At 46.4% G+C, this 27,295-nt stretch overlaps 1 protein-coding gene across 1 annotated transcript in view; it reads left to right on the forward strand.

Annotated features, from left to right (window-relative positions):
* Window positions 1-27,295, forward strand: part of sorcs3a (sortilin related VPS10 domain containing receptor 3a) — a 397,304-nt gene that overhangs the window by 285,690 nt on the left and 84,319 nt on the right. Inside the window, exons 5-11 of the mRNA XM_056280569.1 lie at window positions 557-630; window positions 3,209-3,273; window positions 5,546-5,664; window positions 13,544-13,633; window positions 14,539-14,718; window positions 19,978-20,124; window positions 23,160-23,262. Of these exons, the coding sequence (XP_056136544.1) occupies window positions 557-630; window positions 3,209-3,273; window positions 5,546-5,664; window positions 13,544-13,633; window positions 14,539-14,718; window positions 19,978-20,124; window positions 23,160-23,262 (778 nt within the window). The remainder of the gene's footprint in view (window positions 1-556; window positions 631-3,208; window positions 3,274-5,545; window positions 5,665-13,543; window positions 13,634-14,538; window positions 14,719-19,977; window positions 20,125-23,159; window positions 23,263-27,295) is intronic.

The following is a 27,295-nucleotide window of genomic DNA, read 5'->3' on the forward strand; positions in this document are numbered from 1 at the left end:
CACGTGCTACGTCCCCCTGGTGAAACTCCTCACTGTCAGGTGAAAAGAAGCGGCTGGTGACTCCACATGTATGGGAGGAGGCATGTGGTAGTCCGCAGCCCTCCCCGGATCGGCAGAGGGGGTGGAGCAGTGGCGGCGATGGCTGTGAGGAATGGGGTAACTGGCCGGATACAACTGGGGAGAAAAGGGGGGAAATGGTGTTATTTAGCTGGGCCTCAAGCTCTTTTTGTCAGAGCCGGTACTTCCAAATAGGGTTGCCAACTCCTTGAAATGGAAATAAGGAACAGGGGACAGGGCCGGGGGTTGGATGGACGGGGTGGCGCGGGCAAAACAAATATAATGTGCCTTACACTATACACACATACACACACATATATATATATATACACACACACACACACACACATATAATAAGGAATGATTCCTTATTTTAAGGAACGGTTGGCAACCCTACTTCCAAATCACTGAGACCCACTACGAGCTGATCACATGTTGATCCATTGATGTGTTTCAATGAAAAGACTAATTTCTTTCTCCTCTCCGCTGTTCTCCACAGTTGTATTGCTCGATGGACTTTGGAAGAAAATGGCTGCTTGTTCATGAGCACGTAACCCCAAACAGGTTCTACTGGTGAGTCACGTCTTCCTCACTTGCCCCCTTCTCCTCTTCCTTTCAGCTGTTTTTTTTCACTCTGCTTCATTCCCCTCATTGATGGTTTGTTAACTCAGGAATGCCGGACATGTTAATTGTGTGTTTTATGTATTTATTTAGTTATTTATTGGACGTGTGGAGGATATTAATGTCTACAAACAAGATGTGTGACCGACTGGTTGTGTTGATGACACGGTGCTCATTTTCTTCCCTCGATACAATCAGCAACGATGGCTCTTCTCCACCCATACACATTTTGCATTCAGCCTGTTAGCTTTGTTCTGTTCTGCTTCATTTCTCACACTCGGCCCACCCACACTGGACAGTTACGAATGTCCCGTTCTCGTCGGTGGGGCGGGGGATGGCTTTAAGCACGTGCTTGCCGAGATACAAGCACACGTACAGTTTTGGGTGCCATGACTGATAACGGACCCGGGATGTTCCCGTTGCTTCTCATCCAGTCACGGCTTCTGCTCCCTCTCTCGCCCTCCCCGCGGTGCCCCTCTTATGCCCAGAAGTGCACACTCATCACAAATGTAGGCCCACATCTCTTCCAACTCACCGCTCTCGCGTCTCACTTGCATGAATCTGGAGCCACGTCGATGGTGTGGTAGTCTGAACTCGAAAACAGAGAAACATGTTGTGATCTAGTCCCAGAGTTTGGTCTTCACTACACCAAGGAGTTGAATCAAGTGCAACTGGACTGGTATATATCCGTGAAGACGTTTCGCCTCTCATCCAAGAGGCTTCCTCAGTTCGTGCCTTTCTGACTAGACCTAGTCTGAGACTAGCTTAGTCAAAAAGGCCTTTCTGACTAGACCAAGCTAATGTCTGAGACTAGCTTAGTCAAAAAGGCCTTTCTGACTAGACCAAGCTAATGTCTGAGACTAGCTTAGTCAAAAAGGCACGAACTGAGGAAGCCTCTTGGATGAGAGGCGAAACGTCTTCACGGATATATACCAGTCCAGCTGCACTTGATTCAACTCCTTTGGATAACCATGACCTGGATGAATGAGAACATTCACAGACATGTCTTCGCTACACCTTCACGGACACCTGAGCCCCGGCCTGATGGCCCTCTGACAGGAGCGGAACAGGCTTCCAGTTGGCTGCATTCAAACACGAGCATCATCAGTATCCCAGGAATGAAATAATGCCACAAGAAAGATCCACCAGTCCAGTGTAATTCCTGGTCATAGGAATGAAAAAGAAAACATGTTGTTACCCTTTAATATTGTCTGTGAATGTTCTCATTCACAGACATCACCAGCCAGTCAGACTAGCTTGGCCCAGTCAGAAAGGCACGAACTGAGGAAGCCTCTTGGATGAGAGGCGAAACGTCTTCACGGATATATACCAAGTCCAGTTGCACTTGATTCAACTCCTTTGGATACCCTTTAATATTGCATGCAATTTCTGAAGGACGCTAAAATGTCTCTCATCTCATCTCATCTTATCTCATCTCATCTCATCATCAGCCGCTTCTCCGGGGTCGGGTCGCAGTGTCAGCAAGCTAAGTAGGGCACCAGACGTCCCTCTCCCCAGCAACGCCCTCCAGCTCCTCCTGGGGGATCCCAAGGTGTTCTCAGGCCAAATTGGACACGTAGTCCCTCCAGCGAGTTCTGGGTCTACCCCCGGTTGTTGGACGTGCCCAGAAAACCTCTAAAGGAAGGCGCCCAGGAGGCATCCCAATCAGATGCCCGAACCACCTCAACTGGCTCCTTTCGACGCGAAGGAGCAGCGGCTCTACTCCGAGCTCCCTCCGGATTTCCGAGCTCCTCACCCTATCTCTAAGGCTGAGCCCAGACTCCCTACGGAGGAAACTCATTTCAGCCGCTTGAATCCACGAGCTCACCCTTTCGGTCACTACCCAAAGTTCATGACCAAGATTGACTGGTAGATTGAGAGCTTTGCCTCCCGGCTCAGCTTCCTCGTCACCACAACGGTCTGGTACAACGTCCACATTGCTGCTGACGCTGCACCAATCCGCCTGTCTAAAATGTGTATGTTCTCAAAACTAAATGCCTTATAAAAGGGTCAAAATAGGAAAGATGTGCAAATGTGATCTTAAGTGCGCTTACATGAGTGTGAAACGAGCGATTATGAACAATGAAAAATATGTCCCAACTAATTTGTCAAGTGACCCCTGCCCGTGGTGTCCATGTGTTCACAACGTCTTGAAGGTTTCCTGCAGGAGGAAGTCCAGAGTTGCTGTTGGTGTGCAGTTTAACAGGGGATGGGTTGTGTGTGTGTGTGTGTGTGGGGGGGGGGGGCTTCTTAACGTCCCCCATATCATTAGTGTTGCAAGCTAAAATCAGCCATTTATTTCTAGAGCAGAAAACCCCCAGGAGACTCATCTCCCTTCATCTGTTCATCCCTCCTTTCTCCTCCCCCTTTCTACCATCAGCTCCTCTCTCTCTCTCATCAACTTCACACCATTTTCCCCCTTGTACTACTTTCCCCCCCCCCACCCTCCACCTCTTCTTCTACCCCCCCGTCTTCACACTCCAAACCTCTGCTTTTAGCTCTGGTCTTCTCCTCTGCTGCATCCTTGCAGGTCTGTCTCCAACCTGGACAAGGAGCCGGACCTCATCCACATGGAGGCTCACACGCCCGGTGGAAGTAAGTCTTCCTCGTGTGTGCACACGGGTGCCTCGTGGGCACGGAACGATATATAGATTGCCTGCACACACACAAATATAAACTGAACAAACACACACAAACTGGCATGGCTGCAACCATGCCCATGCATGCAAGCAAATGTGCACACATATGCAAGTATACATGCATGCAGGCATGCATGTATACTTGCATATGTATGTATGTATGCATATTCCCTATTGCCTGCATGCAAGAGAGGGGGGGAAAAAACCGGAAGAAAGGCTGAAAGTAGTGTCCCTGTGTGCACATGTGCATGTGCTTGTGTGTGTGCGTTGGGTGTGTGGGATTCCGTCAGAAGTCAATAAAGAACCATAAAGGCTTGTATTTTATGGGGTTTTGAGCATGTCCCAGGGGAGACGGGGCTGGATTACCCCAGGCTTGAATGAAGTGTGCGACACTAGATTTATATGGTCTTCCTCTCGACTTCCTCATCCGCTGAATGTCAGCTCCATCGCTCTGCGTGGCGTTCCCACAAAGGTCCTCTGTAAGTGAAATTAATCCTGTCGGCCTGTGTCAGAGCCGCCTGGCAGTCCGCGATATAAGCACAGCCTGTTTTTTTCTTCCTCCTGGAGGACGAGGGCGTGACTGGCAGGCCAGGTTCTGGTTTGGATACTGTATCTGATGATGATAACAGCGAGTCACGTGCAACAAAGAGAGGCTATTTATGAGGATCGTGTGAAGCCTGCATGCATGGGGTTCAGACAGAAAACATGGCAGGTGACTATTTGTGGTTTATAACATGTAATTATACCAATCTCTCTGCAGAACGTAGCCGTGTTTCAAGCCATGAGTTGGCGTTCACACTTGTGGCCGTTTTAACAGATTTTGGAGCCAGATCATCAGCATTCGGGCGGCGAGGTCTAGCTGAGGTGGGACACGTGTCGGACACGTAGGCCACCTCCAGAGAGAGGCCTGTCAATCACGGCCTCAAACGTACCGATACTTAGGCTTTTCTACCCTCTGACAGAAACATGAATCAAAATCCTCGGCGGAAAAAAACACAGTAGAAGAAGAGAAATTAATTATTGAGAGCCTCAGCCCTTATAGACTTTCTTTATTTTTTGTATTTTGTAAAGTTGTGGCACAACCTTATAATGGAGTGTATTCCCAGGGAGTACATCTCGTGTATGCTTCACCCCTCGCTGGACGCCTTCTGTAAAGTTTGGGACCCTTACGTAGGACATATTGGGCCTACGCCGTCATCTTCCATATTACAAGGGTTTCCTCAACCGGCATAAGGCTGGCCCTGTTCCCTTTCTCCTGCGAATCCAGTTTCCCTGCTGCAACCTTGCTATTTGTTAAATATTTATTTCACTGATGTTGCCTTTCTCTGTTGTAGGGGGTGGTGAGGGGTTGGGGATGGAGATAATGCCCACTATGTTTTATTTACTTACTCATTTTGTCATGTCGTGACTTAGCTGTGGTGTTTTATGTAATGAAGATATTGGGGGGCAAGATAGATAGATAGATAGATAGATAGATAGATAGATAGATAGATAGATAGATAGATAGATAGATAGATAGATAGATAGATAGACAGACAGACAGACAGACAGACAGACAGACAGACAGACAGACAGACAGACAGACAGATAGATAGATAGATAGATAGATAGACAGACAGACAGACAGACAGACAGATAGATAGATAGATAGATAGATACATAAATAGTTTTTTTTCCCCTATTGACTTCCCAGTTGTCAGAAGAATTGCATCTTAGGACACTACTGCGTCGACTTCAAAAATCACCTGTGGTGGCTGCTCCTTGGTCCCCCCACCCCCTAAAAAAAGCAACAAAAACAACAACAAAAAACAAACAACAAAAACCCCAAAACACTAATTTCCACAGTGCTTTGTGTGAATACTAATCTGGTTTACCATTAAAAGCTCTGGGTAGCATAGCGGCGGTCTATTCCGTTGCCTACCAACACGGGGATCGTTGGTTTGAATCCCCATGTTGCCTCAGGCTTGGTCGGGCGTCCCTACAGACACAATTGGCCATGTCTGCGGGTGCGAAGCCGGATGTGGGTGTGTGTCCTGGTCGCTGCACTAGCGCCTCCTCTGGTCAGTCGGGGCACCTGTTCGGGGGGGGGGATAGTGTGATCCTCCCATGCGCTACTTCCCCCTGGTGAAACTCCTCACTGTCAGGTGAGGAGATACAATTGGGGTGAAAATATAAAATAATAATAATAATAATAAAGAAAGCTCATATCCATCTCTCCCATCTTACAGATGTGCAGTATGTCACATGCAGAGCCCAGATGTGTACAGAAGCCAATAGGAACCAGCCGTTCCCCGGGTACATCGACATCAACTCCCTGGTTGTCCAAGACGACTACATGTTTATCCAGGTAGGGCTGAGAGCCATGACGTGCTGTGTGACTTGTGTATCATCGGCTGTGACCCAAACGGGCACATTTTATGTGGCACAAAACCTCGAGCTAATTACTAAAGAGCACATTTACAGGGAGCAACCCAGGCAAAACCTGGTTAATGTTGGATTCATTAAGGGAGAACACAACTGCAGCTATTTATGCAGCCATCTAATGACCACCGACATATGGAGGTACATGAAGCGGTATATATAACATGCCATGTTAATTAAAACGTGCTTATGAGTGTATTTCAAGAGTTAATGTTGGATATATATATATATATCGTTGGTGGGACTCTTATTAGTTGTTTTTTCTCTCTTAAACTGTTCCTTCTGTGCCGCCTGTGCCCTCCACACCCGGCGTGCTGCTGTCATCGGCGTAACAGGACATACGGTCTCAGTACAATGAAGGCTGCTGCATATTATAGAGGGATATGTACAGTGAAATTGTTTTACTACACACTCAGCTGAGCGTCTGGACAGGGTTTTTCATAAGCGAGGCTCAACGACGTCATTTTTTCCCTCTTGATATCATCCAGCCGGAGCTCGCCGTGTCATATTAATCATAATCCATGTGAGAGAGGGGGGAAAATCTGAAATGGTAATGTCCTGAATACCAATTAACGCTGATGCAATTTTTGGGGTCAAATTATAATATTCTTCGTGGTTTGAATATTATTTACTTTGACATTTACACATTTAAAGGGATTCATACATTTAAAAGTCAACAGGAAGAGTGGGAATAATAAGCGGGTCCATCACAACACCAACTCTGGAGTGCTTGATGTCTGTTGTTGAATATGTCCTCCACTGAACATCCGAGGAGCGTCTGAACTTATTTGAGAAAATATTTTTTCTTTTAACTCACCTCCTCACTCCCTAAATGCTCCACTTCTTAACAAACAGAAAGGCAAAAACTAATTAAACTCCGTCAACAACTGCTGCCTCCTCCCTCCTCTGATGCACCTTCATCAACTTTATTTTTAGAAATCCACCAGCAAAGTACTTTCAAGGTTTCCACGGCCTCCCACAGCCCAACTTCCATCCACTTCACAGTACCACTCAGCATCCGCTTCACACTACTACTCACCATCCACTTCACAGTACTACTCAGCATCCACTACACAGCATCCACTTCACAGTACTACTCACCATCAACTACTCAGCATCCGCTTCACACTACTACTCACCATCCACTTCACAGCAATACTCAGCATCCACTACACAGCATCCACTACACAGCATCCACTACACAGTACTACTCACCATCCACTACTCACCATCCACTTCACAGTACTACTCACCATCAACTTCTCAGCATCCACTTCACACTACTACTCACCATCCACTTCACAGTACTACTCAGCATCCACTACTCAGCATCCACTTCACAGTACTACTCACCATCCAATACTCAGCATCCACTTCACAGTACTATTCAGCATCCACTACTCAGCATCCACTTCACAGTACTACTAACCATCCACTTCACAGTACTACTCACCATCCACTACTCAGCATCCACTTCACAGTACTATTGAGCATCCACTACTAACCATCCACTTCACAGTACTACTCACCATCCACTACTCAGCATCCACTTCACAGTACTACTAACCATCCACTTCACAGTACTACTCACCATCCACTACTCACCACCCACTTCACAGTACTAATCACCATCCACTATTCAGCATCCACTACTCAGCATCCACTTCACAGTATTACTAACCATCCACTTCACAGTGCTACTCACCATCCACTACTCACCACCCACCTCACAGTACTACTCACCATCCACTACTCACCATCCACTTCACAGTACTACTCAGCATCCACTACTTAGCATCCACTTCACAGTACTACTCACCATCCACTACTCACCATCCACTTCACAGTACTACTCACTATCCACTACTCAGCATCCACTTCACAGTACTACTCACCATCCACTACTCACCATCCACTTGACAGTACTACTCACCATCCACTACTCAGCATCCACTTCACAGTACTACTCACCATCCACTACTCAGCATCCACTTCACAGTACTACTCAGCATCCACTTCACAGTACTACTCACCATCCACTTCACAGTACTACTCACCATCCATTTCACAGTACTACTCACCATCCACTACTCAGCATCCACTTCACAGTACTACTCACCATCCACTACTCAGCATCCACTTAACAGTACTACTCACCATCCACTACACAGTACTACTCACCATCCATTTCACAGCACTACTCAGCATCCACTTCACAGTACTACTCAGCATCCATTTCACAGTACTACTCAGCATCCATTTCACAGTAGTACTCAGCATCCACTTCACAGTAGTACTCAGCACCTGTAAATCTCTGCATAGCCTGCAGCCTGCAGCCCTCTCAGCTGCTGCACATGCACAGGCTCACACCAGCCACTCACACCAGTCACTCCAGTCCTCATAAATTACATGATGAGCTCCATAAACTCATCTTGAGGGACATGCTTTTTCCATCCCGCCTCTTTCTGGAGCTTTTTTTCTCTCCATTAATATCAAGGACTGACATGTACTAACCCTCTATTCACATATTCAAAGTCCCTGCTTTCCAAATCACTCTGACTCTCTTGTCCCGGCCTCGCTTTCGCCCATCTTATTCTGTTTAGTTTCACATCAGTTTACTACTGTTGTGATACACAAGGTCTTTTTCCTTTTTGTGTTTAAATGTATGCTGTGCTCCTTAGTCTAAAGTGATTTCTCGAAAGTATTTAATGATTTTTCTGCCTATCTACCTTATCTATCTATCTATCTATCTATCTATCTATCTATCTATCTATCTATCTATCTATCTATCTATCTATCTATCTATCTATCTATCTATCTATCTATCTATCTATCTATCTATCTATCTATCTATCTATCTATCTATCTATCTATCTAGCCATCTGTTTAACAATTTAATTATTCATTAATTTGTTTATTTCATGATTGTCGTGTAGCTAGCTGTTTAAGATTGGCTGAGTAGCCAACACGGGGATCGCCGGTTCGAATCCCCGTGTTGCCTCCGGCTTGGTCGGGCATCCCTACAGACACAATGGGGCGTGTCTGTGGGTGGGAAGCCGGATGTGGGTATGTGTCCTGGTCACTGCACTAACGCCTCCTCTGTTCGGTCAGGGCACCTGATGGGGGGGGCTGGAGGGGAATAGTGTGATCCTCCCACGTGCTACATCCCCCTGGTGAAACTCCTCACTGTCAGGGGAAAAGAAGCGGCTGGCGACTCCATGTGTATCGGAGGAGGCATGTGGTAGTCTGCAGCCCTCCCCGGATCGGCAGGGGGGGTGGAGCAGCGACCGGGACGGCTCGGAAGAGTGGGGTAATTGGCCAGATACACTTGGGGAGGAAAAGGGGAAAAGAAAAAAAATGGCTGAGTAGTAATGTGCTGCAGCACCCTGCAAAACATGTTAGGTCTCATGCAGAAGAAACATTCAGTTCATCACAGTGGTTTTTCACACGCCTTCTTACCCAGAATACTTAGAGGCAACTCCTCTCTTAACCCACCCAAACTGCCCTCTGGAAGGATATAAGATAAAGATGTAGTTGTTCTCCACAGATCCCTCAATCATGTTTTGCCTCTCAGTGGCCTTTCAGGTAAACCCACAACCACTCCACCTAAACCTCCCCCTTCAATTGGAGTGCCCCTCCTCATTTTCACTCACGGCGTCACAGGCGGAGGAGCCTGAAAGGGATGTGGAGGAAATCAATGTTACCAATTCCTCTTAAAGTGCAAACTGCCTCTGGTTACCTCGCAATCGATCTTGTGCTTTTTTCATCGGATTGTGTGTCAGGCCTCGCTGCTGTGTGCACTGCCAGATTGCTGCTTTTCCTTTCTCACCGCTCCTCTTTTCTCTCCGCCGGCAACCCAGAGCGTTTGCGAGTGTATTAAACAGATGGTAATCGGTCTGGACGGGAAGCATTCATGATGGATCACTTCATGACTTGAATTAGGAGTCGTGTGTTATGCAGATGTTGCATAAACCATTGAATTGATTTCATTTCAAATATTTTATACTATATATATATATATATATATATATATATATATATATATATGGTATATTTACAGAAGCAGCTGCAGACTCCTGTTGTGTGTTCATGTGTCAGGGTGTGAAGTGGTTGTGCTGCGTAAGCTACAGGATGAAAGCTTGGAGGGTTTGAAGAGAGGCAAGGCGGCTTTCCTTCTGCTGGGGGTTAACTATTTTGGTGGTTTGACTTAACGATTTCTCTCGACGAAGAACAATGAGGCTATTGATTGTCCAACGAGATAGTTACCACAGTCTATCTTGAGATCACAAAGTGCACTGACACCTAGAGAGGGTTAGCATCCTTTGAAAACAAACTAAGAGGTCACCTTGAATAGTCAGGTTCACAAAAAAACAAAAGAGCTGGTTACAGGAAGGTGAATCAGTTCATCTGGACACAACGTTTATTGAGAGAAACGTTTCATCACTCATCTAAGTGACCTCTTCTATCTCAGCTGACTGCAGGTACCCCCACCCTTATAAACAGTACAGTGGCATAACGACCGAAACCAACAATCGGTTTCATTTGCAAATTACTGTGACCATTAACTAGAGTTACAATGGCCATGTGTACTATTCACAGAGGTCTGGAAAATAGTCCCAATCACAGCATTGTAAGATGGTGGCAGATGTACTCTTAGCGCCCCCCCCCACCCCCGGTTCAGAGATGGTCATTCCCTCGTCACATAGATGGCCTCTTTGACACAATGTTCAAACCAGCGTTCCTCCCTATCGAGGATGTGCACATCCTCATCCTTGAAAGAGTGTCCACTGGCCTGTAGATGGTGTAGACTGTGGAGTCCTGGTCTGACGTGTTAGCTCTCCTGTGATGTGCCATCCTCTTGGCCAGCGTCTGTTTGGTTTCCCCGATGTTGCCCTTCCCCTGTCTTCGATCAGTTTGTACACTGTTTGGGCGTTTTCCTGGCTTTGACAAACACCCAGTTAGGATAACCACACTTACCCAGGGCCTGTTTAACATGGGGTTTGCCCCCTTCCCCGGCCGCTGTGTCGGTGGAGACGTTGTCAGCTCGGTGGTACAGCGTCCTGGTGACTCCTAGTTTGTGCTCCAGTGGATGATGAGAGTCAAACCTGAAGTACTGATCAGTATGTGTTGGTTTACGGTAAACATCAACAAGCAAATGTCCCCCATCACCAATTGGAATTTCACAGTCTAAGAAGGCTAATCTGTCATTTTTCACATCCTCCCTGGTGAACTTGGTGTGGTTGTCCACAAAGTTAATGTGGTCGGTGAAATGTGGTACATCCTGAGATTTAATTTCAACCCAGGTGTTGTCCACAAATTTGAGCCAGTGGCTAGGTCAAAGGTGAGCAGTCTTACCCAGAAAGGGCCAGTGTGGGTGAAGGTTTTTGTTTCAACCAAGCAGTTACACACCTGTGTCTCCTAATCAAGTTCCTCAGCAAAGACTCTGCTGGTTGATTAGTGGGATCAGGTGTGTAACTGCTTGATTGGAACAAAAACCTTCACCCTCACTGGCCCTTTCTGGATAAGATTGCCCACCCCTGGGCTAGGTAGGTGGTGCCCCTGGATAGGACACCAGAGCCCTCTATTCCACTTCCTCCATATACAAGTTGGTCACTATAGGTGGAACTGGGGGACCCATAGCACTCCCATGTGAAGTATATGGACTGAAGACAGTATCGGGAGCAGACACACTTGGTCAGTGTTAAGGGTGGTCCTACTGCTAAGGGTGGGGTCGTTTTGTAATTTCATACAGATGTGTAAGAGTACATCCGTCACCATCTTGCAACGCTGTGATTGCAACTATTCCCCAATCCTCTGTGAATAGCACACATGGCCATTGTCACTCTAGTTAATGGTCACGGTAATTTGCATGTGAAACCGGCTGTTGGTTTGGGTCGTTATGCCGCTGTATTGTTTACAAGGGTGGGGACACCTGCGGTCAGTTGAGACTCAGGTCACTTAGATGAGTGATGCTACAATGTTACAACTTCATTTAGCAGATGCTTTTATCCAAAGCGACACACATCTGAGAAGTAATACAACACAAGCAGGATCTAGTCAGGGGACAACAACACAAGTAAGTGTCAAAAAAGTAGGTTCAACTCCGATAGGACATAGGTGTCAACAGAAGCATTTTTATTATTATTATTATTATTACCATCAGGTGTGGAGGTGTTAGTGAAAGAGCTGGGTCTTTAGCTTCTTCTTAAAGATGCAATTTGATGAGACGTTTTCTCAATAAACGTTGTGTCCGGATGAACTGATTTAACTTGCTGTGGTTTTCTTACCGGGATTATTGAGCATCAAGACAAAAGGATCTGGTGAGCTTTCTGGTACCCTGGGTATGGTTTGTAATGCCTTAAGACAACTGAGGGGGAAAAAAATAGTTCAATATGTTTTCCCCCACCATTTTAATCAGCTGGGGAAAACAATGAGACCATTCTGCTGAAAAGTCCACCCAGAACTTCCTTACGGTACCCCGCTGTGTTCATAATGTCACATACCAGGACTTTGACTCGGTGGGCTGCTTTCTCTGCCACCTGAACTACTACACATTTGTAGAAGTACTATAACAAATACAAAGGGACATTGGTTTGAAAGTTTCAGTGGTGGTAACCTACTATTCGTATATAAAATGAGTGCAAGTACTATTGCCAGTATAGTCTACATCTGTGGGAGGCTATGATCGCAAAAGACAGTGGCGCCCCCAAGGGGTGGCCAGGGGTGGCCATGGCCACCCTGATACTATCCCTGCCCTCCCAGCCCCGAGTCGCCTGCAGAATATGCTTCTGATTATGCATAATATGCTTCTATCTGATATTTTACATTAGGTGCTGTTTATTTAAATCAATAATGTATATTTTTCATAATAATTCATGTCAAAGAAAATAACAAATTGACCGTCCGTCACTGCGTCACGCTCCCTCCCTCCTGGAGCCATATCGGGAGGTGTTTCACCAGCCGTTTAAACTTTGCAAAATTGCACTTGCATTACCTGTGAGCACTGCACCATGTGAGTGCAGTTTTGCTGTGCTCAAGTTAATCAAGACCGTCTTGACAAATACAACGAGTGACGAGCGACTGAACAATTTGGGGGTGTTAAGGGCCACAAATCTTGATGATTTTGTAGATGTGCTTGCCAAAAGACACAGCGACAGGCGAATAAAGCTGTATTGAAATTAATGTAGCCTAATAAAGCAGGGATATGAATAGGTTGTGAGTAGGCTATAATAGAATCTATATTGTTGACTATGATTATGCTTTTTTGTTTTGTTTTCTATTTTTGGACATATACAAAATAACAATGAATCGTCTAACACGTTACAATATATGCAGATACATGACACATTAAAACAGAATTGTTGTGGAACTCAAAATATTAACTGTACTGGTATTAGTCTATGCACGTCAGATATTTAGTAACATTTACTGCAAAAAAATAAGAAACCAAAGTGTTTCAGTATGTGATTCCTTAACTCTCATATTGACAGTTTTCAACTAGCCTATACAGAATACTACACAGCATAACAGAATTCCTGAAATTCAGTCATGGCTTTTGGTTTTGGTGTGCCCATTTGGCCACCCCTGTGAAACATTTCTGGGGGCGCCACTGGCAAAAGACTCATTATATATTGGTATTTCACAAATTTACAAAGGCAGAATGAAGTACTTTGTCAACATACCGAGAGAGGGAGTCTAACAAGTTTGAAATAGCGGAGAACTATAAGCTAGTGACTCTCAGCTATGTGCTGTTCACGATGCAGAGGAATTGCAACAAGAATTCACATGCCTGTTACCGTGTGCAGGTTCCCACATCAGGACGTGCCAGCTATTACGTGTCCTACAGAAGAGGCCCATTCATACAGATCAAACTACCTAAGTACTCTCTACCCAAGGTAAGCTCAATCCACCTTTGTCCATATAGACCTGCACATTTATGTAACTGCTTGCATTCATTTGTAATGCCATCAAGATCAACTGTGAGAACAACTGTGCAGCCATGATATCTCCGAGGGAATCGATGAATTCTTCACGAATGTTCCTTAAATCACTTGTCCCTTCAGAACATGAAAGCTTATTTAAGCTAAATAGTATTATTTATTATACTATTACATTATTATTACTTTACACTATTATGTACTTTACATTATCTTGTTTGTTTTATTATTTATATACTTATTCTTTTATTTATATACTTTACACTATTATTAATTTACACTATTAAATTATTCCACTATTAAAGCTCAATAGTGACATGACACGCATGATAACGCACAAATTAGGAGCTGTCTTTTTGACCACTCATGGTCGTTTTAGGTAGATCTTATCATAACTTTTTTGTGCAATTGATCTGAAACTCATTTTAATTCAAAAACGTGCAATTTTTGGAGCATTCAGGGAGCGGCGGCGGGTCTGTACCTTTTTTTCACAAAGTGATTAAACTTTCAAAATGACGGCCTCGGTCGTTCTAGAGTTAAACAACTCTGTAGAGGCACTGGTCATTTTAACTTTGAAATGAAATTTGAGCTTTCAGAGCTCTGGCTGTGTGGCCAACAATGTTCTCCACCAAACAATAACTCCTTCGTTGCAGACTTGCACTACAATATCACTTGCATTTTAGTTACACAGGTAGTACACAGCCTTACCAGCGGTGTGCCATGGTGAACCACCTGTACTCACTCCACAAAGTACTGGCTGATGCTTTCACCTGGCAGGCCAGCCACCCCACCCCACCATACCGCCACCCCCCTGCCTCCCATCCCTGCTCCTCTCTTATCATCTCCTTCCCACCCTCTGAAAGGATTTACACATTGTCAGCACCGACCAGAAGCAGGTGTTTGCTGCGGTGCAAGAGTGGAACCAGAACGACACCTACAATCTCTACCTGTCGGACACTCGGGGAATCTACTTCACCCTCGCTATGGAGAACGTCAAGACCACCAGGGGCATCGGAGGGAATCAAATGTTGGATCTTTACGAGGTACAAAATGCACCTGCAGGATGTCTTGATGCATGCTCAATAATCCAGGTAAGAAAATCAAAGGTTGAGTCAGTTCATCTGGGCACGTTAATTGACAGGATACATTTCATCACTCAGCTAAGTGACTGAAGAGGTCACTTAGCTGAGTGATGAAATGTATCCTGTCAATCAACGTTGTCTCCAGATAAACTGACTCAACCTTCTGTCAACACCTGCAGGATCTTGTTAGGCCAATGTGACTCTTCTTTCCTGCACACAAGCCCACCAACATATATACACTCACACACATGCAAACACATCAATGAAAGCAAAATATCATATCCAAAAAAAGTTATGATCTTCAAAAAGGGTATGATCTTAAAAGAGTGAAACTGTGGCCCCGCGTAGGTCATTGTTTCCAGTTGTGAAAAGTCGGTGGTTTAGAAGATATGTACGTATTGGACTCGGGTGTAAAATGGTTTCGATTGATGCAGTAGTTTAATGATTACCGCTGGAGAGAACATGCTGCAGTTACTTATGCTCAAGCTATGTGGATACATTTCCATTTGAGGCTGTGGTTTTTCATCTGCTTGACAGCTGATCCTCTCTGTCTCTCTCCCCTGTTCAATCCCCACAGTGGCAGGTGGAGCTTAGAAAGTGAGGGAAGTGGGATCCTAGCTAGTGGCAATGAGTTGAGGACTGGCAGTTAACAGTACCATTGCTTCTACAGTGTGTGTGTGTGTGTGTGTGTGTGTGTGTGTGTGTGTGTGTGTGTGTGTGTGTTCTGTGTCTCTGAGGCATTTTATGTATAAAAAAAATGGTGGGGCAACAACTAGTTTGGACAGAGGCATCGGTGTCTCCAGGTCATTTTGCTGGGGCTTAAGCCCCAAACATTTTGAGTGTAGCCCCAAATATCAAATATATTTTTGAATTTAGTCTGGAGTGCCCTACTTAGCTTGTTGCCCCCGTGACCTGACCCCAGAAAAGCGGCGGAAGATGAGATGAGATTTTTAGATTTAAGCCTAATATTTTAACATCACAATTCATAATTAATCTGGAGAGTAAACAACATTTTTTGATGTACACAGTTTAATTTTTCAATGATTAAGACATGGACTTTGAATGTAAATAAGGTGCCAGAGTGCATAAAAAGTATCAAAATAGAGCTTGTTTATACAAAAAAATTGTTCCTGGGGAGGATCCCCCCCGGACCCCCCTAAGGAAGCCCGGGCTAAGCCCCGAATGTCCTCAAATCCTGGAAACGCCCCTGGACAGAGGCATGACCAGAAAATCACATGATTTTATTATTTGACATAATGCTTCATATTCCTCCTGAAATAGTAATACTTTGACTCTTAAAGCGTAACTACAGGACCCTGCAGGACTAGATAAAACATGACACAGGGGTGTAGCACAAAATTCTGGGCCCTATACATAGGCAGTCTCGCTGGGCCCCTTTCCTCTTTTGTCTCTCACACATCACTTTTTTGAGTTCTAGCATACTGTATATTATTTACAATCACAGTACATTAATCTATTTTAACCCAATGTAACCGGTTATTTTCTTGCCCGGTGCGGGATTCGATACGGGGTGTACTGCACCACAAGGCGACATCACTAACCGCTCGGCTAATGGGTCAGACCCGTTAGCTAGGGACTAACGTGTCTTATTAGTAGTTTACATTTCTTTCGTGTACTTGCGTACACGAAAGAAATGGCAATAAATTGTACTTGATTCTTGCAGCCACTGACCTCAAATTTTAGAATCATAGCCTAATAAAGTGCAGCAGCAACCGAGTATTTTCATGTCATTCATTAATTTAGAATAATGAGTGATTAATTTCTCGGCCCTGTGTGATGGCCTGGCAGCCTGTCCAGGGTGTCTCCCCGCCTGCCGCCCAATGGCTGCTGGGATAGGCTCCAGCATCCCCGCGACACTGAGAGCAGGATAAGCGGTTCGGATAATGGATGGATGGAAGTAATTAATTTCTAAATTACTCAGTGCCACTGAAACCCCTTGTTTGTCCCAACATGACCCGTTGCCTCTTTGTATGTGGGTAAAAGCTCTAGTTCACTTGGGAGGAAGCGTGTGTGTGTGTGTGTGTGTTGACCAGGGCAGTTATTTGTGCATATGTGAACATCCATGCATGTGTGGTACTGCATGTGTAGGTGCAGCAGTAGTTGTTCGGGTATTTTAGCTGCATTTGTCAGACAAATATGTGCTTGAGCTCAGGTGAAACTAGCAAACACGTTAAGACACAGTGCCGGCAACTCCGATCCATTCCACAAAGGAAGAAGAATGTCTTCTTATTTGTTGCTAATAGACCCTGAAAAACTACACCTCCGAGATGCAATGTTCCACAAAGGAAGACCATTTCTGGTCGAAACAGAGGATACAGGAGGTGGTGAAAATGTTGTCAAGCTTGCCAGCTCCGAAATTATATTTTCCCACAACAGAATCATTCTTTCTGCATGCTCCCTCCTGAAATCTATTGTGCAATTTCCCCCAAACAAAATTGCCCAATTATCATGGAAATTAGTGGGATAATTTTGTTGTCCATTATTAAGGCCAATTTCATATAGTGTGAGCCATTGTTGCCCAACTAATTTTCAGTGCCGTCAGTGTTCCAGGTCGAAACTAATGTTTTGTTTCGATGTGAGGGGTGATTCGACAGCATATACGGACACATGTGGTGAGATGATTACGCATGCTTTGTTAAATCCCTACAAGACGTTGAAAAATGATGGACAGTGAACCTGTCTGACCACTAAACTCCTCAAAAGAATACATCCCCACCCCTTTTCTGTATACTAAGTAGCCTGTGCACCCACAACGAAGGTCTTTTTAATAACCGCACGGCGTTATCGTTGATGTTTTTATTATCTACCTCCTCAGACAGAGAAGAATAGAGTCTGGCAAGGTCTGAGGACGGTGGGTTGCTCGCTCTCACTGCTTCCTTCCATTTCCTCTGGCGGGGATGAGTGGGATCTGAGTGTCCTTCATTAGCCAGCACTCCTTCTCCTGTTGTGACTTAATGCGGCGTCTCTGAAAGTCTACGCTCTTTCTCTGGAATGGAGAGCCGTGGCGGTCCTTCACTGTGCCATTTGGAAAAGTGAAAAATTGTGGGCACTTTGAGTGGTGGAATGGAGAGGAGCGGTTTGTGTTTATTGAGAGAAACGTTTCACATCACTCATCTAAGTGACCTCTACCCTTTATAAACAGCACAGAGGCACGACGACCCTGCAGTCAGCTGAGACTGAAGAGGTCACTTTGACCCCGTTTACACTGGGTTTTAAAATGCGTTTGTTTGTGATCGGATCACAAGTGGACAGCACTAACAAGTGTAAGCGTCCACCAAAACGTTTTGTGAACCGGTTACTCAAACCTCTTCTCGAGGTGGTCTGGGACGCATTTGACCACATCTCTTTTGTAGTGTAAACGCTAATGTGTTCTGATGCGTCCCCGACAAGGACGTAACAGGACATCTTCTTCTTCTTTTGAGTAACTAAATCTGATCACAAGTGGTCAGCAGGACGCGCGGGAGACGAACGATAGACGCAGGTGTAAACGGCGATGTGTCTCGCTGTCCACTTGTGAGCCGATGCCCAAAACACATTTTAAAACCAAGTGTAAACAGGGTCAGAGAGAAGTGTTGAAACGTTTCTCCCAATAAACTTTGTGTCCAGATGAACTGAGTCAACGTTCTGGGGTGACATCTTGATGTGATGACGGCGATCGGTTTATGCGGCCAGCGATCGGTTTCACAAACCGGCATATGAATGCACAGCCATGCATATTTACATGAAACCGGCGATCGCTGATTGCATATGAAGCCGGCCGAGGACTACTGTCAGCAAAAGAAGCTGGTTCACCCTCCTCTGCCTGTTGCCCCCCCCCCCTCCTCGTCCTCTCCACTTTGTTTTCTGGAGGGCTCCCCCCCCCCCCCTTTTTCACCCTAATTGTATTTGGCCAATTACCCTATTTTCCGAGCCTTCCCGGTCGCTGCTCCACCCCCTCTGCTGATCCGGGGAGGGCTGCAGACTACCACATGCCTCCTCCCATACATGTGGGGTCACCAGCCGCCTCTTTTCACCTGACAGTGAGGAGTTTCACCAGGGGGACGTAGCGCATGGGAGGATCACGCTATCCCCCCCCCCCCCAATTCCCCCTCCCCTCTGAACAGAGGAGGCGCTAGTGCAGCGACCAGGACACATACCCACATCCGGCTTCCCACCCGCAGACACGGCCAATTGTGTCTGTAGGGATGCTAAAAAAAAAAAAACTTCCTCAAATCCCCCCCGTGTCCTTCAGTTCCTCCATAGTGGGCGTTGCGGCCTTTCAATTTTCTTTTTTTCCCCCTTCTTTTTTTATATGAATTATAGCGCCATCATCTGGCCAATTGTGGGGCATTTGCACATCATTTCCAGTTAACTGGACCAAGTGCCACGCCTCTAGTCTAGCTGGTTCCAGCTCCGCCATTTGAGCCACGGCAGGAGACAACAAATAATAACAATAAACCAGCAGACAGTCATTAGGGTTCTACTCCTTCGGGGTTTGAACCCTAATTAACACACCGACTGACAGATCAGGTATGGAGGCGGGGGGGGGGTCCCTCGTTAGCTGTATCCAACATGAGAGACATGTTTCCATGTCAAATTCTCTTCCTATTAGTGCCAGTTATACAGACGGTCCCCTTCAGGATGGAGGAGGCATGCAACCAAAGCCCTTCCCCTTGATAACGGCGTGAGGACGAGGCTGGGGGCCGCCATCGCCGGAGGGCCCTCCCCCCTTTCTGTTACATATGAGCCTCTGTGAAGATGAAGGTGATGCTTGTCAGGGCTTTCGAGGTTTCCACGGGGGGGGGGGGGGGCAGAGAAGATGGGGGGATGGGTCTCGATGGAGGAATGATGTTGTGATGAGGCACCGCGCCCGTGACGCCGCCATTTAGCACCGCCTTTGCTGCACCGACACGTGGAGACGGTGATATAAATAACACTTCCGGCAAGGGAAAAGCACCTCCGTCTGCAACTGTCAGCTCTTGAAAAGGAGTAACAACACAGCTTCCCCTCACAGCCGGGCCTGTGAGAATCGCCTCCCCCTCGTTTGGACCAGAATATGTGCTGCTGGGTCTCGGTAGCGCTTCAGGAGTTGTGTGCTGTTAACACGCATCATTTATGTCCCTCCTTTATAGCTCGCATGTGTGTAGTTGGTGTTCAGTTGAGACTCAGCCCTTCGTGTGCGTGTGTGTGTGTGTGTCTGTGTGTCTGTGTGCGCTTTAGGTGGCTGGCATTAAAGGTATGCTGATTGCTAACAAACGGCAGGACAGCCAGGTGAAGACCTACATCACCTACAACAAGGGCCGAGACTGGCGGTTGCTGCAGGCTCCTGCCGCGGACCTGGACGGGAATGACATCCACTGCATCCTGGTAGGATCCAGCGCTCGCCCTCTAAAATGATTATTTTTGTTTATTTTTGTGTCACATGGAAATGTTTTGCAGCACAAACCCCATATTTAAATACTTCTTCAGCACACAAGTGTTACTTTTTACACATTGTGTCGTTCTGACAACAAAGAATTGTTTAGACAACATAGTATCAAGTGTTGCATCTTTTATTTGTTCCTCCCTTTTCCCCCCCAATTATACTTGGCCAATCACCCCACTCTTCTGAGCCATCCCGGTCGCTGCTCCGCCCCCTCCGCCGATCCAGGGAGGGGCTGCAGACTACCACATGCCTCCTCCGATACATGTGGAGTCGCCAGCCGCTTCTTTTCACCTGACAGTGAGGAGTTTCGCCAGGGGGACGTAGCGCGTGGGAGGATCACGCTATCCCCCCCTTCCCGAACAGGCGCCCCGACTCACCAGAGGAGGCGCTAGTGCAGCGACCAGAACACACACCCACATCCGGCTTCCCACCCGCAGACACAGCCCATTGTGTCTGTAGGGACGCCCGACCAAGCCGGAGGTAACACGGGGATTCAAACCGGCGATCACTGTGTTGGCAGGCATCTTTTAAAGCTTCGACTGGGCCCAGCAGGACTTCATGACATTCTAGTGTCGAACCTTTCTTTGATTAAAGCAGTGACTCAAAGTGTGCAGTAGGTATTGTAGGACCCAGTGAATACTTTCCACAGATGTGGCCTAACACTCTGAAAGATGTTGTGTGGTATTGAAAATGGAAAACATTGGCACCTGGCTAGCATAGCGGTGTATTCCATCGCCTACCAAATTACTGGTTCGAATCCCCGTGTTACCTCCGGCTTGCTCGGGCAGCCCTACACATGGGAACCCAGATGTGGGTATGTGTCCTGGTCACTGGACTCCTCTGTCAGGGTGTCTGTTCCGGGGGGGGACTGGGGGGATAGCGTGATCCTCCCACGTGCTACGTCCCCCTGGTGATCAAATAATAACAGCCATTTTTAAAAAACTGTCTGCAAACAGAAAAATATTATTGATATTATTATTATGGGCGTCCGGGTAGCGTAGCGGTCTATTCCGTTGTCAACCAACACGGGGATCGCCGGTTCGAATCCCCGTGTTACCTCCGGCTTTGTCGGGGATCCCTACAGTCACAATCGGCCGTGTCTGCAGGTGGGAAGCCGGATGTGGGTATGTGTCATGGTCGCTGGACTAGCGCCTCCTCTGGTTGGTCGGGGTGCCTGTTCGGGAGGGGAGACTGGGAGGATAGCGTGGTCCTCCCACATGCTACGTCCCCCTGGTGAAACTCCTCACTGTCCGGTGAAAAGAAGCGGCTGGCGACTCCACGTGTACCGGAGGAGGCATGTGGTAGTCTGCTGCCCTCCCCGGATCGGCAGAGGGGGCTGGAGCAGCGACCAGGATGGCTCGGAAGTAATGTAGTGTCGGGGTAATTGGCCGGGTACAGCCGGGGAGAAAAAGGGGGTAAAATACCAACAAAAATAAAAGTTAACAGAAAATTCTGTTCCGGAGGCACAACATCATCTCAAACCGCCTCCGCCTGGGAATCAACCTCACGTTCCGTTTTAAAAGGAGCGATACGCTATAAAAATAAAGAAGTGAGCACACTAACAGATCCAGATATGCTCCGTTTGCTGCTTAAATGACGCCGCCGCGTCTCCGAGCTCGTTACACCGCCTGTGTGCAGCTGAACGCTCCCCACTCGGCTGTTGGGAGGGAGGCACAGCATGGCACATTACAGGTGCCTCCTGCGGTTTGATAGGAGCCCGCGGGGCGGCGTGGCTCGGCTTCACCTTCCCCTGCCATTGTTCTTGTGACATCTTTAATCAGTGTCGCAGGGTCTTTTCGGCTACCCTGTTCAGTATCTGTCCCCTCGGTGTCCCCACGCCGCTGCCACGCCTCCCGCTGGAGAGAAGAAAGAGGACACTTCCTTTCTGCTCTGTGAACACACGTAATTGTTATCTGTTGTTTTACACTTGCCCGGGAGATTTGGCTTCACGCGCCTGTGTACATTTCACTACGCTGTGTGTTTACAGCAGGCAGGATGTAATTAGCACAAGCTAAAGACCCACACTCGGTGCTCTTGGGAAGGCTGGAGAAATTGCTTCTATTCAGATTTTCTTTTTTTTTTTTTTTTTTCTTTAGTGTTTACTTTCTACTACGCCACATGTCCCTTCCCCAAGCTAACTGGCAGCCGCAACATATTTATGCAGAATTGTATTTAGAAAAAAAAAGTTTTCAAGTCTTAGAATTGGTAATCACCTTCTCAAAACTCAATTTAAATATGAATTATCCTACCAACACAAGGATCGCCGGTTCGAATCCCCGTGTTACCTCCGGCTTGGTCGGGCACCCCTACAGATGCAATTTGCTGTGTCTGCGGTTGGGAGGCCGGATGTGGGTATGTGTCCTGGTCACTGCACTAGGGCCTCCTCTGATCGGTCAGGGCGCCTGTTCGGGGGGGGGGGGACTGGGGGGAATAGCGTGATCCTCCCACGCGCTACGTCCCCCGGGTGAAACTCCTCACTGTCAGGTGAAAAGCAGAGGCTGGCGACTCCACATGTATCGGAGGAGACACGTGTTAGTCTGCAGCCCTCCCCGGGTCGGCAGAGGGGATGGAGCAGCGACCGGGACAGCTCAGAAGAGTGGGGTAATTGGCTGGGTACAATTGGGGAGAAAAAGGGGGAATGAATGAATGAATGAATAAATAAATATGAAGAGGAAAAGTTATCGCTGGCATGAAAGAGAAGCACAATATCGTTTCCAGTCAAACAAACGTGTTTATGAGTTGTGAGACCTGTGCTGTGGAACACAGTTACGTTAACTCGTCTACATTTAAAGAAAATTAATTTCATAAGGTTTTAAGTGCACAAATTTCCCTCCAAAGTTATTAGTGTTCGTGTTCTGGAATGGTGCCTCCTATGGACCGTTTCGGCCTGCTGATTCTTTCCATGCACTGTTTACCTTGTAAGTGAGGAATTTACATCTTCATCCCCTTCCTCCTCCTCCTCCTCCTCCTCCTCCAGCCTTTCTGTTCACTTCACCTCCAACTGCAGATGTCAGAGAACCCCTACCTGTCGGGAACAATCTCCACCAAGAGCTCAGCACCAGGGATCCTAGTCGCCACAGGTGAGACACAAGAGTTCCTAGGAAACTCTTTCTAGCAAATTCCTTCCACCAGTAGGAAGGGGAAAGGAGTCTTTAGTCCTATCTTTCATTCTCTCTTGTTTTCTTCAAAATCGCTCACATTCTTCCTCAAGGACACTTTGACACACCCTCCGCAGGAGACGGGAATCGAACCAGCGGAAGGTCGCTGGTTCAATCGGAAGCTCCAGCTCCAACACTTCCGGTCGCTGGTTCGATCGGAAGCTCCAGCTCCAACGCCAGCCCATCAGAGGGCTGGCGTTAGAGCTGGAGAGGAGGTGAGGAGAACAATGTGAAGGGATCATTGCCATCAACTTACACTTTCAATGACGTCAGTTTTTTATATATAATGCCATCATTTATATAATGCCATCATTTATATAATGCCATTTTGCCACTGAGGTAGTTGTGTACAGACTTGGAGCCCCAAGATTAAGTGTGTGTGTGCGAAGCAGCTTATTTTAATGTGTAATTTTTTTTTTACTGCCACATCCATGTTGGATGCATTATCTATCCACTGTGATAGCTGCAACTTTTCCCCTGATCCCAAACTTGTCCAAAATGTCCCCAATCTCCACAGCTACCAATGCCCCTATTTGTGCTTTGTTGATGGCTTTAGTTTTAAGGACTTTCGGATTAATCCTTCCCTCAGTGATATAATGTGCCATGACTATAATGTAATGGTCCTGGTTCCAGCATCCCCACGACCCTGATAGCAGGATGAGCGGTTTGGATAATGGATGGCTGGATGGATGGATGGTCCTGGCCAATGCTTGTCCAACCATAGCACAGAAACAGCACTTATCAAGTTGTGAACGATCTGCATATGAACACAGATTCTAATAAATTGTCTGTTCTTGTGAAAAGAGCCAAGACTTCAGGAAGCTGCTAGCCAAATGTCGCTACAGTGGATGGACCAATGTAGTGAGTGGTAATTACATATTTGCTGACATTAACAGGACAGGCCAATAATGCTTCAAATTTTATGAGAAAACGATCTGACACAGTCGACTCTTGAACAAACTTGAGCGAACCCAAAAGTATCAACAAGTGCCAGAAAGGCTTTACTTAGAGGATCACCACCTTATTCAGATGAATAGTGAAATCGCAAGGAGTTAGAATCTCATCAGAATGAGTAACAAGATCTGAGACAAAATCTCAAAATTCTTCAAGAAATAGTGAGTAAGGGCCAGGAGGTCAATAGAGTATTACAATCTGGTCTGAGCAGAGTCTATTCGTGGCTGAGAGAGATGGGCTTAGAATAAGAGTCTCAGAAGATTGGAATTTAGATTCAAGTTTAGAAGTTCAATTGAAAATAATAAACACAATAAATAAATAATAAAGGTTGTGTACAGATGAACTGATTCAACTTTCTGTTATTAGATTTAAATTAGACTTAAATATTAAAGTGACACCACCACTTTTTTTTTTTTGCCTGAGGTACTTGGGCATAAGTATAGTCAGGTGGGGAAGCTTCATCTAAGGGAAGGACAGCGTTTGATTTCAGCCATGTTTCACATAACCCAATTATATCAAAACGATGTTCAATAATCAGATCATTGATTAGTAAGGTGTTGGTAGACAGTGATCTGATATTTATGAAACCAAATTTAAGCATCTTGTTGAAGTGATCAGTAGTAGGCAGAACTTTAGAGCTACCAATAGATGAAACATTATTGGAATTAGACACCTTGTATCAGTCGGCAATTTTGAAGACCTACGCTTTGAACGACGTGGTAACATTTTGATAGTATTAGACGTTTGGTTCTATAGGTTATTAGGAATTACGTTGCACATTTCACCACCACCAGTGGTAGGAATGATTATTGTGATTCACACATTTAGGAGAGGAGAGCTTGGGAGCAATACAGCAGGGTAGGGAGACAATCTCAATGTTACAAACCAAGCTGTCAGTCTTTTAATCTATACTATGAGAAATTCTCTGACGAAACATTTTAACTAAACTAGTTGACACATGGACACTAGGTTTAAATCTTGCAGTTTCTCTAATCACCTGCAGCCCGCTGAATGATAAGTCCCTAGTGTTTAGTGTTCCCTTTAGTTTAGCTCCTAAACCACATGTAGACAGCTATCTATATTGCTTGACAAAAGAGCAGCGCCATCCCCAGTAGGGTGAATGCCGTCCACTTTCAGCAGATAAGAGCGGCCCCAGAAAGAAGGCCAGTTGTCAACAAAGCCGAATCCCTGCTCATTACTGCAACAAGCTAGCCAGCAGTTCATTGAGGTGAGCTTACTTTACATCTCATCATTGCCCTTCACAGGTAAGAGACCAAGTCGAGTGTCCTGACTAGGCTGGCTTTTGTGAGCTCCGATTGCTTCATCCTCGCAATATTGGTGCCGACATGGAATAACAATGGGGGTGAAAGTAGTGGTGCTGAGTGCCTGGGTTCCCTGTTTTTCCCCTCCATGATGCCAGCACCCTAAGATTATCCTCCATGTCGGAGACTCTGGCCCCGGGTAAACAGTGAACCAAGGCTGGCGAGGCTAATCTGATATTGCGGGTAATGGAGTCTCCTAGCTCTAGCGTGCGTTGCTTTACTCTGTCGACAGGAGCGGGAGAAGCACGATGGCCGGTCCAACTACAAACAGGGCTGGTGAGGGGCGAAAATAGGTTTGCAGTCGGGAGAGGTGACTGCAGACCAGGCCAAATGACCGGGGGCTTGCTCTTGCGAGCCTTCTCACGCCGGTAAACAGAGACAAACTGCGCTGCATCTGCCAATGAGGCTGAGCCAGTGCTAACAATAGCAGGTCTGCTGTCAGGCCTGGGGCTAAGGCTATCTGGAGTGCCCGCCATGTGTAATGTAATCCTAGCCAAAAGAAGCTGTTCGAACTCACGGACACGTCTCTCTAATAGAGACAACCTATCTGTATGTACGGAACAGTCACCACAAACCTTCGTTTTAACGAGGCTGCTTTGACTGCAAATGCAATACAGCTAACTGCTAAACTAGGCTAAGCTCAAAGCTGGTAACAAGCTAGGAACGAGAAGCTGCCTACTAAACACCAGTCGTATGATAAACAAAACTACAGGATCTAGCGACAAGTGACCTAAGCACAGAAAACGGCAAAAAATCAGTAGGATAGATGAAGAGGTTTGGGCATAATATAAAGGAGAGAGAGTATGAGAATAAACAGCAGTTATTAATCTCACGAAGCTGAAATTAACAAAGGCGGAAGCCGGAAACAGTTGGTAGTGGTGGGTGATACCCAGAGCAGAAAAGAGAATACACAATGCAATCACTCAACAGATCGGTGGACGAAGCAGTAAACATGACGCTCCCCTTCATCCTCCAACACCTGAATTCTGAAGGAACCTATGCCAGGATCCTGTTTGTGGATTTCAGCTATGCCTTCAACACCATCATCCCGTATCTGCTGCAGGACAAGCTCTCCCAGTTGCACGCACCTGACTCCAACTGCTGGTGGAACACCAGCCTCCTATCTGACAGGAAGCAACACTTAAAGCTGGGGCAACACGTCTCTGACTCCCGGACCATCAGCATGGGTTCCCTCAAGGCTGTGTCCTGTCCCCTCTACTCTTCTCCCAGTTTACAAACAGCTGCACCTCCAGTCACCAGTCAGTCTCTCAATAACATGCTGTCTATATTTTGGCAGTTCGTGGCTGAGGATTGCTATGTTAAAATCCCCAAGGATAATGAGTAGGAAGTCTGGATATTTGCACTCCATGTTTGTAATTTGATCAGCCAGCTGTTTTACCGCCTCTTTAACACAGGCCTGGGCTGGGATATACACTGACCAGAATAAATTATGAAAATTCCCGCGGTGGATAAAATGGTTTACCTCGGCAAGACTTTCGTTAAAACGTTCAGGACAAGTTGGTGAAAAGTTCTGTTCCATTTGTCCAGTGGACAGTTGGAGGCTTAGAAGTTCTTCCCTGCTGTACGTGATCAGTGAGTGGGCGCTGGAAACTAAACACATGTGCAAAAAAAGAAGTATAAGAGTGCAGAACCAATGCTACTGTCTGCAGCACCATCTA

This window comes from Lampris incognitus, chromosome 5, assembly GCF_029633865.1.
Source record: "Lampris incognitus isolate fLamInc1 chromosome 5, fLamInc1.hap2, whole genome shotgun sequence".
Taxonomy (NCBI): domain Eukaryota; kingdom Metazoa; phylum Chordata; class Actinopteri; order Lampriformes; family Lampridae; genus Lampris; species Lampris incognitus.